Here is a 12872-nt window from a genome sequence, read left to right as displayed (position 1 = left end):
TTATCGACAAGAAGATCCTTCATAGACAAAAGGGGGGGGACAATAAAGAGTGCTATTGTGTGGTCCGGGGGGGCTTCAGAGGGCCAGGCATTTACCTGACAGCTTCAGGCCCCTCTCCCCGACCTGGGTGTCGTAGCCGTGGGGCATCCTCAGTATGGCGTCATGGATGCCGGCCAGGCGGGCCACCTGGTACACCTCCTCCGGCGAGGCCCGGATGTTTCCGTACTGCAGGTTATAGAAGATGGTGTTGTGGAACAGAACCGCGTCCTGACGGCGAGAGGAGGAGGAGGGAAGAGTGGGGGGAGAGGAGAGGGAGAGAGAGAGGAGAGTGCTGCCGTTAGTATGCCATACCAATGACTATATATACATTCAAACAGAAACAGTTTCCATACGGGGCTACACTGCCCCCTTGTTGTAAGCACTTAAGTGAAATCAATAAAAGCATTCGCTTAAATGACTAGATATGTTAAATGTAAAGATCTGCCTCTCTGGCATTAACCTTTCATAGCATATTGACCTGACCTCGAACCCTAAACTGAGAGCATAGATCTCATGCAAGACATTCAGACAATATGGCCAATATGGTTGTTGTTGTTGTTGATGTTGTGTCTAATCACGGTCCTCTCCCTTACCTGAGGTACCACCCCCACGGCCTTCCTCAGGCTGTCCAGACCCACGTCTCTGATGTTCTGTCCTCCGATGTAAATGTTGCCCTGCTGCGGCTCGTAAAACCGGAACAGCATCCGCACTATCGTGCTCTTCCTGAAACGATGACGTGGAACCAAATCACATTCAGTTAAGCAGGAGACGAGGCTCAGTGAACACACACGAGAGAGACATCTCAAATACCGTTACAGTTGGGGAGACGGATGACATTATTGTTGTCCTGCAAGAAATAACATCAATACAAATTACATCAACATCATGTGATTGTTAAAACAAGACTGAGATGGCTGAGACACAAGAGACGGCTGAGACGGAGTTAAATGGGAATTATACCCATTCAACCAGAGGTAATTTGAGGTGAAAGTGTAAATGCATAAGGATGGAAGGCTTGAAGACGATGTCCATTTTTAGAATTTGCAGAGAAAAGCTAGAAGAAATAACCTGTTTTTTTTATCAACCAAACTGCATCTCCAGACAAACCGGGGGGGAAAAAACATGGGTCAAAAAGATATGCCTTATTCAAGATAGGCCTAATTCAAGGCGTTTGATTGACCAGTCAAGCATGGTGGTTGAAACCAACACTTAATTTGAAAAGAAGAGAACGCACACCGCAGAAAACTTAGGCGAGGTGCTGGCGACGGAGCAGAATACTATTGAATGAAGTAGAAGCCACACACTCTAGTTCCAGATGCAAAAGTGTAGATTTTAATTGACAACGGTTTCGGCCGTAGCCTTTGTCAAGTCTTACAAACAACATAGTGCATGACAGCCATTAAATAGACAGGTAGGCTAGATTGAATAGGACACACCTACGTGAGATTACAATTACGTCATAAATACATGAAAAGACAATCAAAACAATCGGTGTTACATATAAGCTATACACTGGCTCAACATTTTGAATCAAATCAACACTTACCCTGACCCGCTACCACCGACGATCGCCACCTTCTTTCCTGCAGGCACCTCGAAGGACACCCCGTTCAGGACCTTCTGGCCCTCCAGGTACTCAAAGTAGACGTCCTCGAACCTGATGGTGGCCTCCTGAGGGGTGACCAGCAGGGGCGGGGCCATCTGCCTCTCCTGGAACACACGGTGAAGGAGGAGGGGGTGGAGTCAGGGGGGCGGGGATCTGAACAGAGCCCCTGTGGGATCCATCCCAGAACACTGTGACGCTTTGAGCCCTGGTGCTTAGATGAACCAATCCATTACTAGGACCATTTTATAAAGCAAAATAAGATGTTGTATTCAGTGGCTAGGTCTCAATGCTCTCAAAGACGACCATCCCTTTTCTCATCTCAATCCCCTTATGATCAAGGCCCTGAGAAGAGGTCCCAATCAGAGCTCATGGAAAGATCAGAGATCAGTGATCCTGAGAAGGAGAGGTGGTATTTCTAAGTGTTGGAACACAGCCAAGGACTGTGAATGCAGCACTGTCCATACTTCCAGTAGAGTAAAAGGCCTTTCCTGCTCTGGGTCTAACAGCAGTGCAATTACCAACCTTCCCGGCAGCCACCGAGCAGGCCTGATAACACGACACGTGCTCCATTAGTATAAACAGATGCAAATTTACGACTGGCCCTGAATGGGAAAAGACAACGGACCGAAATGACATTTACATTTGCACGGTTATACAAGAGACGGTTTGCGTTAATTCCACAGCTATGTAATTCACATTTTGAAAGAAAAGAGAGAAATGTGTTCAGCCATATATATATATATATATACAGTATATATATATAGGCTCCCACAGGGAGAGTGAGAAAATGATAGTGAGGATAATTACTGAACAGGGGAAAACAAGTGAGAATGTTCATTTCAGCCATAGTAATAACAGGCTGCAGACGGATACCAGTTATTCCAGACTGTAAGGCCACAAATGGCACCTCTATAAATAATGGTGTTTCAGCGTTGTCGTGGTTTTTCCATGGCTGATGGCTGTCCAACCCTCTGGGCCACATCTAGTAGGCTTGGGGCGGTTTTAATTTTTTGATACCGGCGGGAAACCGTCTCCAAATGAAACCGTGATTTTTACGGTTAAACCGTGGGGACTCAAAATCACGTTGTTGTAGGGCTTTGTGACAGAGCCGCCAATTTCAAAACGATTAAGCCCTATCCTTTCTGCAAACCTGCTCGAAGACTTTCCATGTCGATCAGTACTGAAAAATGCTCTTCAAATAAGTAGTAAAGTAATTTCAGAGAGACTGTGTTCGACCATGGTTGGAAAAAAAATAAAAAATAACGAGTCAGTCAGGGTCAACACTGTAGGAGTCTGAGAGAACAAAGGATAGAGATTTCGGTTGCAGTGAAAACAGAGTGTCAGAGTTTAAAGTTTTTTTATCTAAAACATAGATATCCATACTATGGTCAAAACAGCCGTGTGAAACCCCAGTAGGCTACGTCACAACTGAGACTCAGCCTTAAAGGGCCATCGCCAAATTCCTACCATTGAAACACACTGGGTAATTATTAGCGTCTCACCGTAGCGTCCGCTACAATATAGCAATTTATGACGGTTTTGACAAAAAACTTAGTTATTTTAGAAAATTCGCCTTGCGTTCGAGGTTGCCTTTGAGAGAGAGAGAGAGAGAGAGAGAGAGAGAGAGAGAGAGAGAGAGAGAGAGAGAGAGAGAGAGAGAGAGAGAGAAAGAGAGAGAGAGAGAGAGAGAGAAAGAGAGAGAGAGAGAGTGAGAATGAGAGAGAGAGAGAGAGAGAGAGAGAGAGAGAGAGAGAGAGAGTGAGAGAGAGAGAGAGAGAGAGGCCTTAAGAGGTGGCGCGGCTCGGCCCGGCCCAGGACGGTGGTTCTGTACCTTGATCTTGGTATCGATGCTGAGCAGAGTGAAGAGTGTGTTCATGTCTATGAGGGCCTGTCGGGTCTCTCTGTACACGGTGCCCAGGAAGTTGAGGGGCAGAGACAGCTGGAAGAGGAGGCCGTTCACCATCACCAGGTCTCCCACCGTCATCGTTCCTAAAGACCACGACCACAACTGTCAAATCTGCATTCATTTGAGATGGAAACTCAAACATGCGTTACATAAGCAGGTCAAGGATAAAGGAATCAATCTAAATGTCCCCTGAGGGGATTCAACAAGGTGAAATCCTGCTTGAGGATTGCTTATAGAGAGTATCAAGAGTTTTGGAAATCTAATATTGATAAATAGTATCCAGTTCCCATTTAGTAGCAAAATCTATCATTGAGTATTCTGACTGATCTTAATTCTCACCTGCCATGATGCCTTTGCTGGCGAGCACCATGATGGAGGTGAGGCCGACGCTGAAGATGGCGCTCTGTCCAAAGTTGAGCAGGGCCAGGGTGGTCGTGGTCTTCAGAGAGGACGACTCGTAGGTCTTCAGATAGCTGTCGTACTTGTCGGCTTCGTACTTCTCATTGTTAAAATACTGGAAAACAACAAGGGGAGGGCAGAGAGGGGGAGAGGGAGAGAGAGAGAGAGAGAGAGAGAGAGAGAGAGAGAGAGAGAGAGAGAGAGAGAGAGAGAGAGAGAGAGAGAGGAGAGAGAGAGAGAGAGAGAGAGAGAGAGAGAGAGAGAGAGAGGAGAACGAGTCAGGGGAATAGTGAAAGGAAACCGTGTGAAAGCAGAGGGCAGTTTGAATTTCTAAGTCTGGGATAGGGTCTGATTTCAAATTCCCTTTAAAAACTATTTCCATCAGAATCACTGCATACAATATAAAAGGTTTGTGAATCTGTCCAACCTCTCACATATCAGCAGACATTGAGAAGTGGATTACAAGGAAGGGAGAGAGAAGGACATCCTACAGAGTAGAATAAGGTAGCTAGCTAATGAGGTATTTGACAAACAGTAAGCCTGGAGGTGATTTAACTCCAGGCCAGCAAGCTGTACAAACAAGAGAGCAGCACATTACAGAAACAAACTACGCTCAGCCTCTGGATTAGCATCTGTCTCATTCCTCCGACATGTTAAATGATGGGAGACCGCTAACGTTAGCGGTAGCATTCGCTGCTGCAGCATCAAGACAGGACACAGGCTCCAAGCCCAGCTAAATGAAATAGCACAGGACCAACTGTGGTGGTGTGTGAAACTTCATTCAACATTTCAGGTCTTTCCATCCAGGATTTACTACAAATATTAAGAGTATGAATGTAGAAATGCAAAACGATAGAGGGGGAGAACATCAGATGCTGCCATATGCAAAGTAGCGATGCGCCCCTGAGCATTATGCACATTGTGCAATTTGGCTAAGCCTCTACAAGTAAGCTAAGCCATCAACACAATTCAAAAACAAAAACACAAGTTAATTTAGCGGCCTTCTGGCACTTATGTAATCGTGCTGTTTAGGGTGCATTAGCCAGCCTCGGCTCTACCTAAGTGGGCGACTCACTACCCTAGCCAGTGATGATGTTTGGTTGATTTGCATATAGGGAAATGCAGGAGAGAGAGGGAGAGAGAGAGAGAGGGAGGGAGTAAGTAGCACACGAAGGACAGACAGAGGCGGCGTGCGCTCAGGTTCTCAACGAGCCCTTTGTGAAAGTGGAACGGATTTCTGAGTGGGCGGGCATCTAATTACATATGCACACTCAGGCTCACAGTGATGCTAAATCCAGCCGCATTGACACAGATGACACAGAATAACACAGAACAAAACATTAGAAAACAGGACAAAATAACACATCGGAAAAAAAAGACCACATTGCACCAAATATATCTGGATCAAGCAACAAAGGAGCTGAGGCTAGGGTGCTGCTTCTCCTGAACATGAACATGAGTGTTTGTGCTGTATAAGATGATGACTGCATGTTGAGAATATCAATATGCCGGCCGCCCCACGTTTAGACTGTTGCAACAGTTATTTGCATGACAATTCAGTGTTACCCAAAACTGCAACCGTCACACCCCTATGAGTATTTTTTATCCCCATTTCAAACATATCTAATATCGGAATATTGATGTTATTCAATGAAAGTCACAGCCGCAGTGTGATTGTCCAACGCATGACCGTGTTGTGTGTACGACCAACGTAATGACATTTCAGAGTGAAAGAAAAGCAGACTGTTTCACCCGAGTGAGGGCCCCCCCCAAGATCAAATTAATTAAAAGTCAAATTCTGCGAGGGGTAATCATGCTAATGAAACACGACATTATCACAGGAGAGCAAATATTTGCTCACGTTAACGCGCCTAGCTCCCCCAGGGGAGAAGAGAGAGAGGAAAAGGAGATAAAAGGAACCAGGGGGGGTGGAGGTGGAGAAAAGGGTTTAAATGAAAGAGAAAAAGAGAGGGAGGAGGAATGGGAAGAGGACTGAGGAGAAGGGGAAAGAAGGTGAGCTCACCTTGACTGTCTCATAGTTGAGGAGGGAGTCTATGGCTGCGTTCCCTGCCTCGTTGTCCGCTTTGTTCATCTCTATCCTGAAACGGGTCCTGAACACAAGATGGAAGCCACATTAGACAGACAACAGACAGACACACGACATAAACACAACAAACACACAACAAACACACAACAAACACACGACTCGAGCACAAACCAGAGAGGATTCTGGGAAGGTTTGGTTCCAACTTCCAACAGAACAAAGCTCACATCAACTAATGTGTGAATACCTAATATACAGGTGTAAATGGTGTGAACAAGATCTGGGGAAAAACACCCAACAGGCGTTCTGTACCTCCACTGGGTGACTGCGATGGTGAAGGCGGTGTACGCTGACAGTGTACCCAAAGTCACAGCAGCGAAATCTGCTCCGCATTTATAATACTGTTGAGAAGGGCAAAAGCATTATCAATGCAAAGCAGCTCTTTTTAGGAACCATGACAAGAGAGAGCTATTGTTATTATTATGGACAAAGTCAAGCAACCACATCTGAATATCATGCTCCGATAATAGTCTCACAAGGTATTATAATAGTGTGCTCTTTTCTTTTGGTTATATCACTATGAAATTGAGTGTTGCAAATGGAGGAGAAAATATGAGAGCAAATTGTTGCTAATGCTTTAGCTATTTGGGCAATGGAGTCTGCCCTCATTAAAGGCAACCTGATATTATGGATGTGAGTGGGATAATGGCACAAAGACATGGAGGAGCCATCAGCATTGTGCAGGGCAAGGAGGTGGGCATCTGTTCAGGGCACACTACACAGGAGGACATTAACCTTCTACAAGTATGGGTTTCGGGATCTTTCCACGGGTTCCACACGGACACCAAACTAACTGTCTTTTTTTCTTTATTTTCTTTACCGCATCATAATCAAAGCAATAACTGGTGAACTGATGATTCACTTGCTTAGTCAAATGTATTGATTGTAAGTCGCTTTGGAATAAGGCATCTGCTAATTTAATGCCAAAAATGTATATGGAAATGCAATAGAGGACCTATTTCTCCGTTATTTTAGGTTCGGTTATAATACAACAACTTTGTAAATAAATGATGTATGACGCTTAAAATCATGTTGGGTCATGGAATGTCATTCCTTGGGTACACAACAAGTTAGAAATCTCAAATAAAAATGCATTTAGTTCAGTTGTTTCTGTTTTGTTGTTGGCGGGCCCTACAAGCAAGAAATGTTGACAGTGCATTGAACGATACGGTTCTCTTCTGGTTCAGGACAGAACTCTCTGGTTCTGGTACTGGTTCAGGACAGTCAGTCTCTGGTTTTGGTTCTGGTACTCACAAGAATGGCACTAACGAGGCCCATCTCGAAGAAGGTGGGCCCCAGGTTGAAGACGATGGCGCTGAGGACGAAGGAGATGCCCCGGGTGCCCCGGTCGATGGCCTTGGACAGCGCCCCCGTCTGGCGGCTCAGGTGGAAGCCCAGGTCCAGGTTGTGCAGGTGGAGGAAGACGTTCTTGGCGATGCGCCGGATGGAGCTCTGGGCCACCTTCCCGAACACGGCGTTCCGCAGCTCGTTGAAGAGGGCCGAGCCCGCCCGGGAAAATCCGTCTAGGAGACGGGGGGGGGGGGGAGGGGGGACAGTTTAGACACGCTCTAGAAGACACCAGAGGAGCACATCCAGACAGGGGGGAGGTCGAGGACTGTGAAAAGAGTGAAACAGAGATTTGGACTTGGGCCTGGCACACAGCAAGAGACAGGGGTGGTGGAGGGGGGGGGGGGGTAAGTTGGCTGTGTGGAGGATCTCACTCACGTAGAATGAGAATAGGTAATTCTGGCCTCATTTAAATGCGCTCCTTGTAAGTTGCTCTTAGATCCCAGGACTACCGGTCGGCGGGCGTGTCTCTAAACCTTGTAGTTGTGCGGCCCCCCGGCCCCCCACACTCCCCCGGTTTCTTCTAATTACAGACCTGGATGCTCTCTGATTACTGACTGCCACAGCAGAGCAGCACACTCCAGACAGGGGGGGGGGCAGTGTGTGAGGAGAATAATAAAGGACAGGGACGGGGGAGGGGGGGGTTAATGAATACTGAGAAAAACAGAATATTGTCCACAGTTCACAGCCAAGTTCCATTTAAGCCCCCAAGAACCTCCTATATTGTTCACAGATCTGACGAGTGGATAGCTGTAGTAGGCTGCATGACCGTGGCTGCACCTAACTATAGCAACAAGGGCTACTATTTCCATTTCCTTTCCCGTTTCGCCTCTTCTTAACCGGTTTGACATTTCGCAGCTTAATGAGCAGCTAACCATCACTCAACAACAACAACTCCTGTCAGAGACGACACAAATTAGTCACCACCGCAAACTAATTTCTCTCCAATCACACCTAGCCAAAGCCTTGAGCTTTTTGAGATGTCAACAACAAGCAAGATGACTCGTATTATGACAATGAATTAACAAAATAGGCAGTGGTTGGAAACGGAATCAGTGTTCATTTAGTACCTGTGAGGACACGACTGACTGCAGAATCCAAGGCTGGGTAATAATAGCCTCACGTCTGTTAAGTCTTTTATGGCCTGGAAATTTGGAGCTAAATGGAAATGTTAATCTAATGAACAATGTGTCCACATCTGACATAGCAGGATGAACACTGAATACCCCTCCTTTCAGCTGAATTACACTCACTCTCTTGTCCTTGTCTGTGATGCATTACAAATAGAAAAACATATTTCTTTTCATTCTAAATGAAATTTTAAAAAAAAACATTCTGAACAGGGCTTGACATTAAGCTTTTTCAGGTACTTGTTCTTCGGACAAGTGAATTTATCTTTTACTTGTCCGAGAGCTCAAGTTACTTCAAAATATGACAGCGCGCGCGTGCGTGTGTCTGTCTGTCTGTCTACTAAAACACTACAAGCCAGTAATACATTCCATTCCATTTCCAACAATTACTGTGGATCTATGTGCACGCCAGAGAACGTTTCTTAAAATTTCCACAAGCCAAGTTCGCGTTCAAGAAGGTTGTCACTTTCGCGGGCAGTGGGGTTAATAACGGCCAAGCGCACGCAATAGCATTAGAATTTCTCAGACAAGCTACACCGCGCCTCATAGGCAGCGAGAATGAGGTGCGGCATAGCTCGTTAATACATCTATTACTTTTCCGATCGAACAACTGAAGGAGTAATTTTTTTTCTCCGGATATTAATACATATTGATTCATTTATTCTTCTCTTTGTTTTGACTTGTCCATCGGACAAGTGCAGGAGGAAGTCCACTTGTCCGAACATAAAATGTACTTGTCCCGGACAAGCCTTAATGTCGAGCCCTGCTGAAGTTCTATTCTATTTCCCCCAATTACTCCTGACGGCAGCATTAGTGAGCAGGACCTAAGTGGACTCATTCAAATAAGTGGCTACGGGGGTATAATGTACAGTACATCAGAGTGGGTTTCACTCACGGCCAGAGTGGACTGGAGCGGAGGGGTTGCGCCGGGTTTTTCCGGTTTTTATTGGGTTTATTTTTCACCCGTGTCAAAAGGGAGGTGCTGTAATCAGGACCAAGGGACTTCACAATCACACAGAGCACGACCCTTGACCTCTTTCCTGGAGGGGTAAACTAAGGCTCACAGGGACGGATCACAGGTTCATTGGACGTGTTACTCAAGACAGAAATTGTACAAAAAATGTTCTCCTTCGAAAAACTATTTTCTGTTGGAAAATGATTTCTGGACCACACATACTGTATTTCTGCTTTACATACAGTATGTCTCCAGGTTGGTATGTCTAAGAGAAAATACATACAGTACTTGTAAGGCATCACAACATTCGGCGACCATCTGGATCAACAGAAGTTAACTCTGACACGTAAGACATGATGTAAATAACAAACAAAAAAAGAGAAGCAGAGGTTGAGGATTGGCATTGATATAAATGTGTTGAGAGAAAGGTCAGCCGGTAGATAAAACGCAGTCCCACATTGCCCCTGATGAGCCCCTGCACCTGCCAACGGAACACGGGTCTGGGACTTACAGCCAATCAGCACCGCCGTTGCCATGGTAGCCACGGTGCTTGGCGCGTCACTCAGGTTCAACATGTGTCCCGACATCTGGTTGAGTTCGTCCACCGCATACTTAAACATGAAGGGCACCATCACATTCGTCATCTAGGGAGGAGAAAAAGAGGGATGAGGGCAGAGGGAGACAGAGGGAGCAAGAGAATGAGAGGGAGGAAGACGAGAGGGGGGAGGGGGAGGGGGCAGATAGAGGGAAAAAGAGAGGAGTTTTAAACATTGAATCTGAGTACTCCAGTTGGCTGCAGCCCTGTTGTGCAGTGTTGTGTGGATGCATTAGGTAGAGTGTTCCTTACAACTCTATGGGGTCTTTCCTGGTGTGTTGTCTGACTAAGTGCACTAAGGGTGAGCTTTTTGTCTACTCTATGGTGGTATATCCTAGTGCTGTGCGTATATATAGGTGCATTAAGGCTGTGTGTGTGTGTGTGTGTTCTCTCGATGAGGTATGTTGTGTCGCATGATGTTGTGTAGCAGTATCCTGTGTAGTCGGGTGCATTAGGGGGGTGTGTGTGTGTGTGTGTGTGTGCGTGTGCTGCGGGCTGGTGAGGTGGCTGACGCATCCTGCTAATGGAATTGAGATGGTTATTAGGCCTAATTAAAAGCACAAGGACAGCTGTGTGACTCGGGCTAGGAGGACCACAGCACATTAGAACAGCCAGAGCGTACAGCAGAACAGCACACACACAAACCTTTTCATTTGGACTCCATTTCAGTTTAACCCTTAGCCTAAACCTAAAAAAATCAGGGATTTATTTTGTCCAACTCTGATGCATCATATTACTATAAAAAAATACATTTAAAAAAATGTGGAAATCCTGTGCACGCTAATATTTCTTCTTCTTTCTTATGTTTCTATTAAGCTACAAAAGCAATGCAGTGAAGACTCTTGTGCGTGTACACACACACACACACACACACAAATTATGTCACACAACAGAATTACAATAAAGCCCAAAGCTTTCAGAAGCACACTCGTGGTTCCATTTATTGGGTTCTCTCATTGATTTAACATGTTGGCACACTGCAATACTACTCGAAAGGAAACTAATAAGAATCAGTTTGCAAACAAGACAACAGACCAAACAATTACTTTACACAGGACCACTCTTGGCTATTTGGGGGCCCTCCCTAAGCATAGAACATTTGTTGGGGGGGGGGGGGGGGTAATTGGAGCATTGCACTAATGGTGGTCTAATAATGGGCTAATGGTGCCTATTGTAGTTGTGCTTCGCCTTGAATCACATTTAAATAATTCATCATTATGATTATTACAATGATCTTTAGGCAGTTTCGGGTAGTTTCGCGTGACGCGTAGTGGCGGCCCTGACATTACAAGTCCTCAAGGAGATCACCCAAAAACAAAACATGCCCCTGGTGCTACTGCTTAAACACGATAAGAAGGATGTGCCCGATTTCCCCCAATTATAACACTTGAGATCATCTCTCTTTGTCCATCTGTACCTGGAGATAGCCTGTGTAATAGAGAGAGAGAGAGAGACAGAGAGATAGGGCCCTGAGGTTGAGATGGCCCTCAGGCCACATGGATGACAGTCTGATAAACATACTGAATCAAGCCTGAACACTAATCCATGACACATTGTATTTCAGACCTATAGGAGGATTTAGAAGCAGTATACTGAAAGAGCACAAAATAATTCTTTTTCGTTTTATTACAATAGTTGCGTACAAGAACTGTATTGGCTGAATTATTGTTGTTCTTTGGTGTGAATTGTATGAGCTTGTACTTGACACAGTACTGTAATGTGCTTTCACTCAGGAATAACAGGGTAATATAATAACTGTGTACTGCAGTACGCAGAACTCTTACTCTAAGTGTGTGTGTGTGTGTGTGTGTGTGTGTGTGTGTGTGTGTGTGTGTGTGTGTGTGTGTGTGTGTGTGTGTGTGTGTGTGTGGCACGAGGGAGCCATGCTGAGTGGGAGCAGGATATGATTATTTGGGAGCTGTGGGAGTTTTTCTGGGTGTAAATTGGAGGGCATCATCAAAGAGAGAACAAACAGAGGAAACTGATTGAGTGAGGCTTAAAATACATCACCTCATTATTCCTTTCATTTTAACCAGCAGATTCAAACTACTTTTAAGGAGAAACAAGTACTGAAATCGAAATTCACCCCAATGTCCTCCTCTTGGGGGACTACCAACACCATCAACATTATCGTCATCATCAATCGAGTAGCAGAGGAAGGAGAAATCCCATGACAATACGAGTGTAATGGCCTGGGGTGGTCCAGTGGTCTAGCCCAATGTGTCTACAATGCACACATATGCCCATATCAGCATTGGTTCGAATATAGCCCATGCCCTGCCCTCTTCTTACTTTCCTGTCTGTCTTCACTGTCTCTATCCAATAAAATGACAAATATTAGTGGGACTGGCCAACTCACAAAATAACCTTAATTTATTTTAAGAATATCCGTGTGGCGGTGTGTGTGCTCTCGGCCTACCTTGGCTCCAGCCAGCAGACCCAGGGCGATGGCCACGCGAGCCCGCAGGTCTGGCCTGTCTTTGGGCCACACGTAGGACAGCATCGCAGACAGGATCACGGTCGAATCCACCTCCTTCAGCTGTTACCACAACAGACAGACAGACAATCCCCTTTTAGACGACAGTGGTGTGACAGAACAAAACCATGTCCCTTTTACATGTCATTACAGGCAGAGGACGTCAAACTAAATAAACCGCCCTCCGTCTCTCTTTACAAGGTATGGGACGGTTGCATTTATAGTCTTCAAAAAGGTCAACTTCACAGACTGTTGACAAATAAAAAAGAATTGTGGAATTAGATTTGCAGTGTACAAATACTATACAACAAAATG

At 45.5% G+C, this 12872-nt stretch overlaps 1 protein-coding gene across 1 annotated transcript in view; it reads right to left on the bottom strand.

Annotated features, from left to right (window-relative positions):
• abcb7 (ATP-binding cassette, sub-family B (MDR/TAP), member 7) overlaps window positions 1-12872 on the bottom strand; it is a gene marked incomplete at its 5' end in the record, with an annotated part of 28279 nt that overhangs the window by 12515 nt on the left and 2892 nt on the right. The window contains 10 exons of the mRNA XM_080526658.1: window positions 96-267; window positions 633-762; window positions 1586-1749; window positions 3477-3634; window positions 3891-4065; window positions 5974-6061; window positions 6307-6395; window positions 7309-7577; window positions 9998-10130; window positions 12501-12620. Coding sequence (XP_080382784.1) covers window positions 96-267; window positions 633-762; window positions 1586-1749; window positions 3477-3634; window positions 3891-4065; window positions 5974-6061; window positions 6307-6395; window positions 7309-7577; window positions 9998-10130; window positions 12501-12620 — 1498 coding nt within the window. The remainder of the gene's footprint in view (window positions 1-95; window positions 268-632; window positions 763-1585; window positions 1750-3476; window positions 3635-3890; window positions 4066-5973; window positions 6062-6306; window positions 6396-7308; window positions 7578-9997; window positions 10131-12500; window positions 12621-12872) is intronic.

This window comes from Nansenia antarctica, assembly GCF_963989245.1.
Source record: "Nansenia antarctica genome assembly, chromosome: 3".
In the NCBI taxonomy this organism is placed as follows: Eukaryota; Metazoa; Chordata; class Actinopteri; order Argentiniformes; family Microstomatidae; genus Nansenia; species Nansenia antarctica.
The sequence above is the reverse complement of the archived record's forward strand: the minus strand, read 5'-3'. Positions and strand labels throughout refer to the sequence as shown.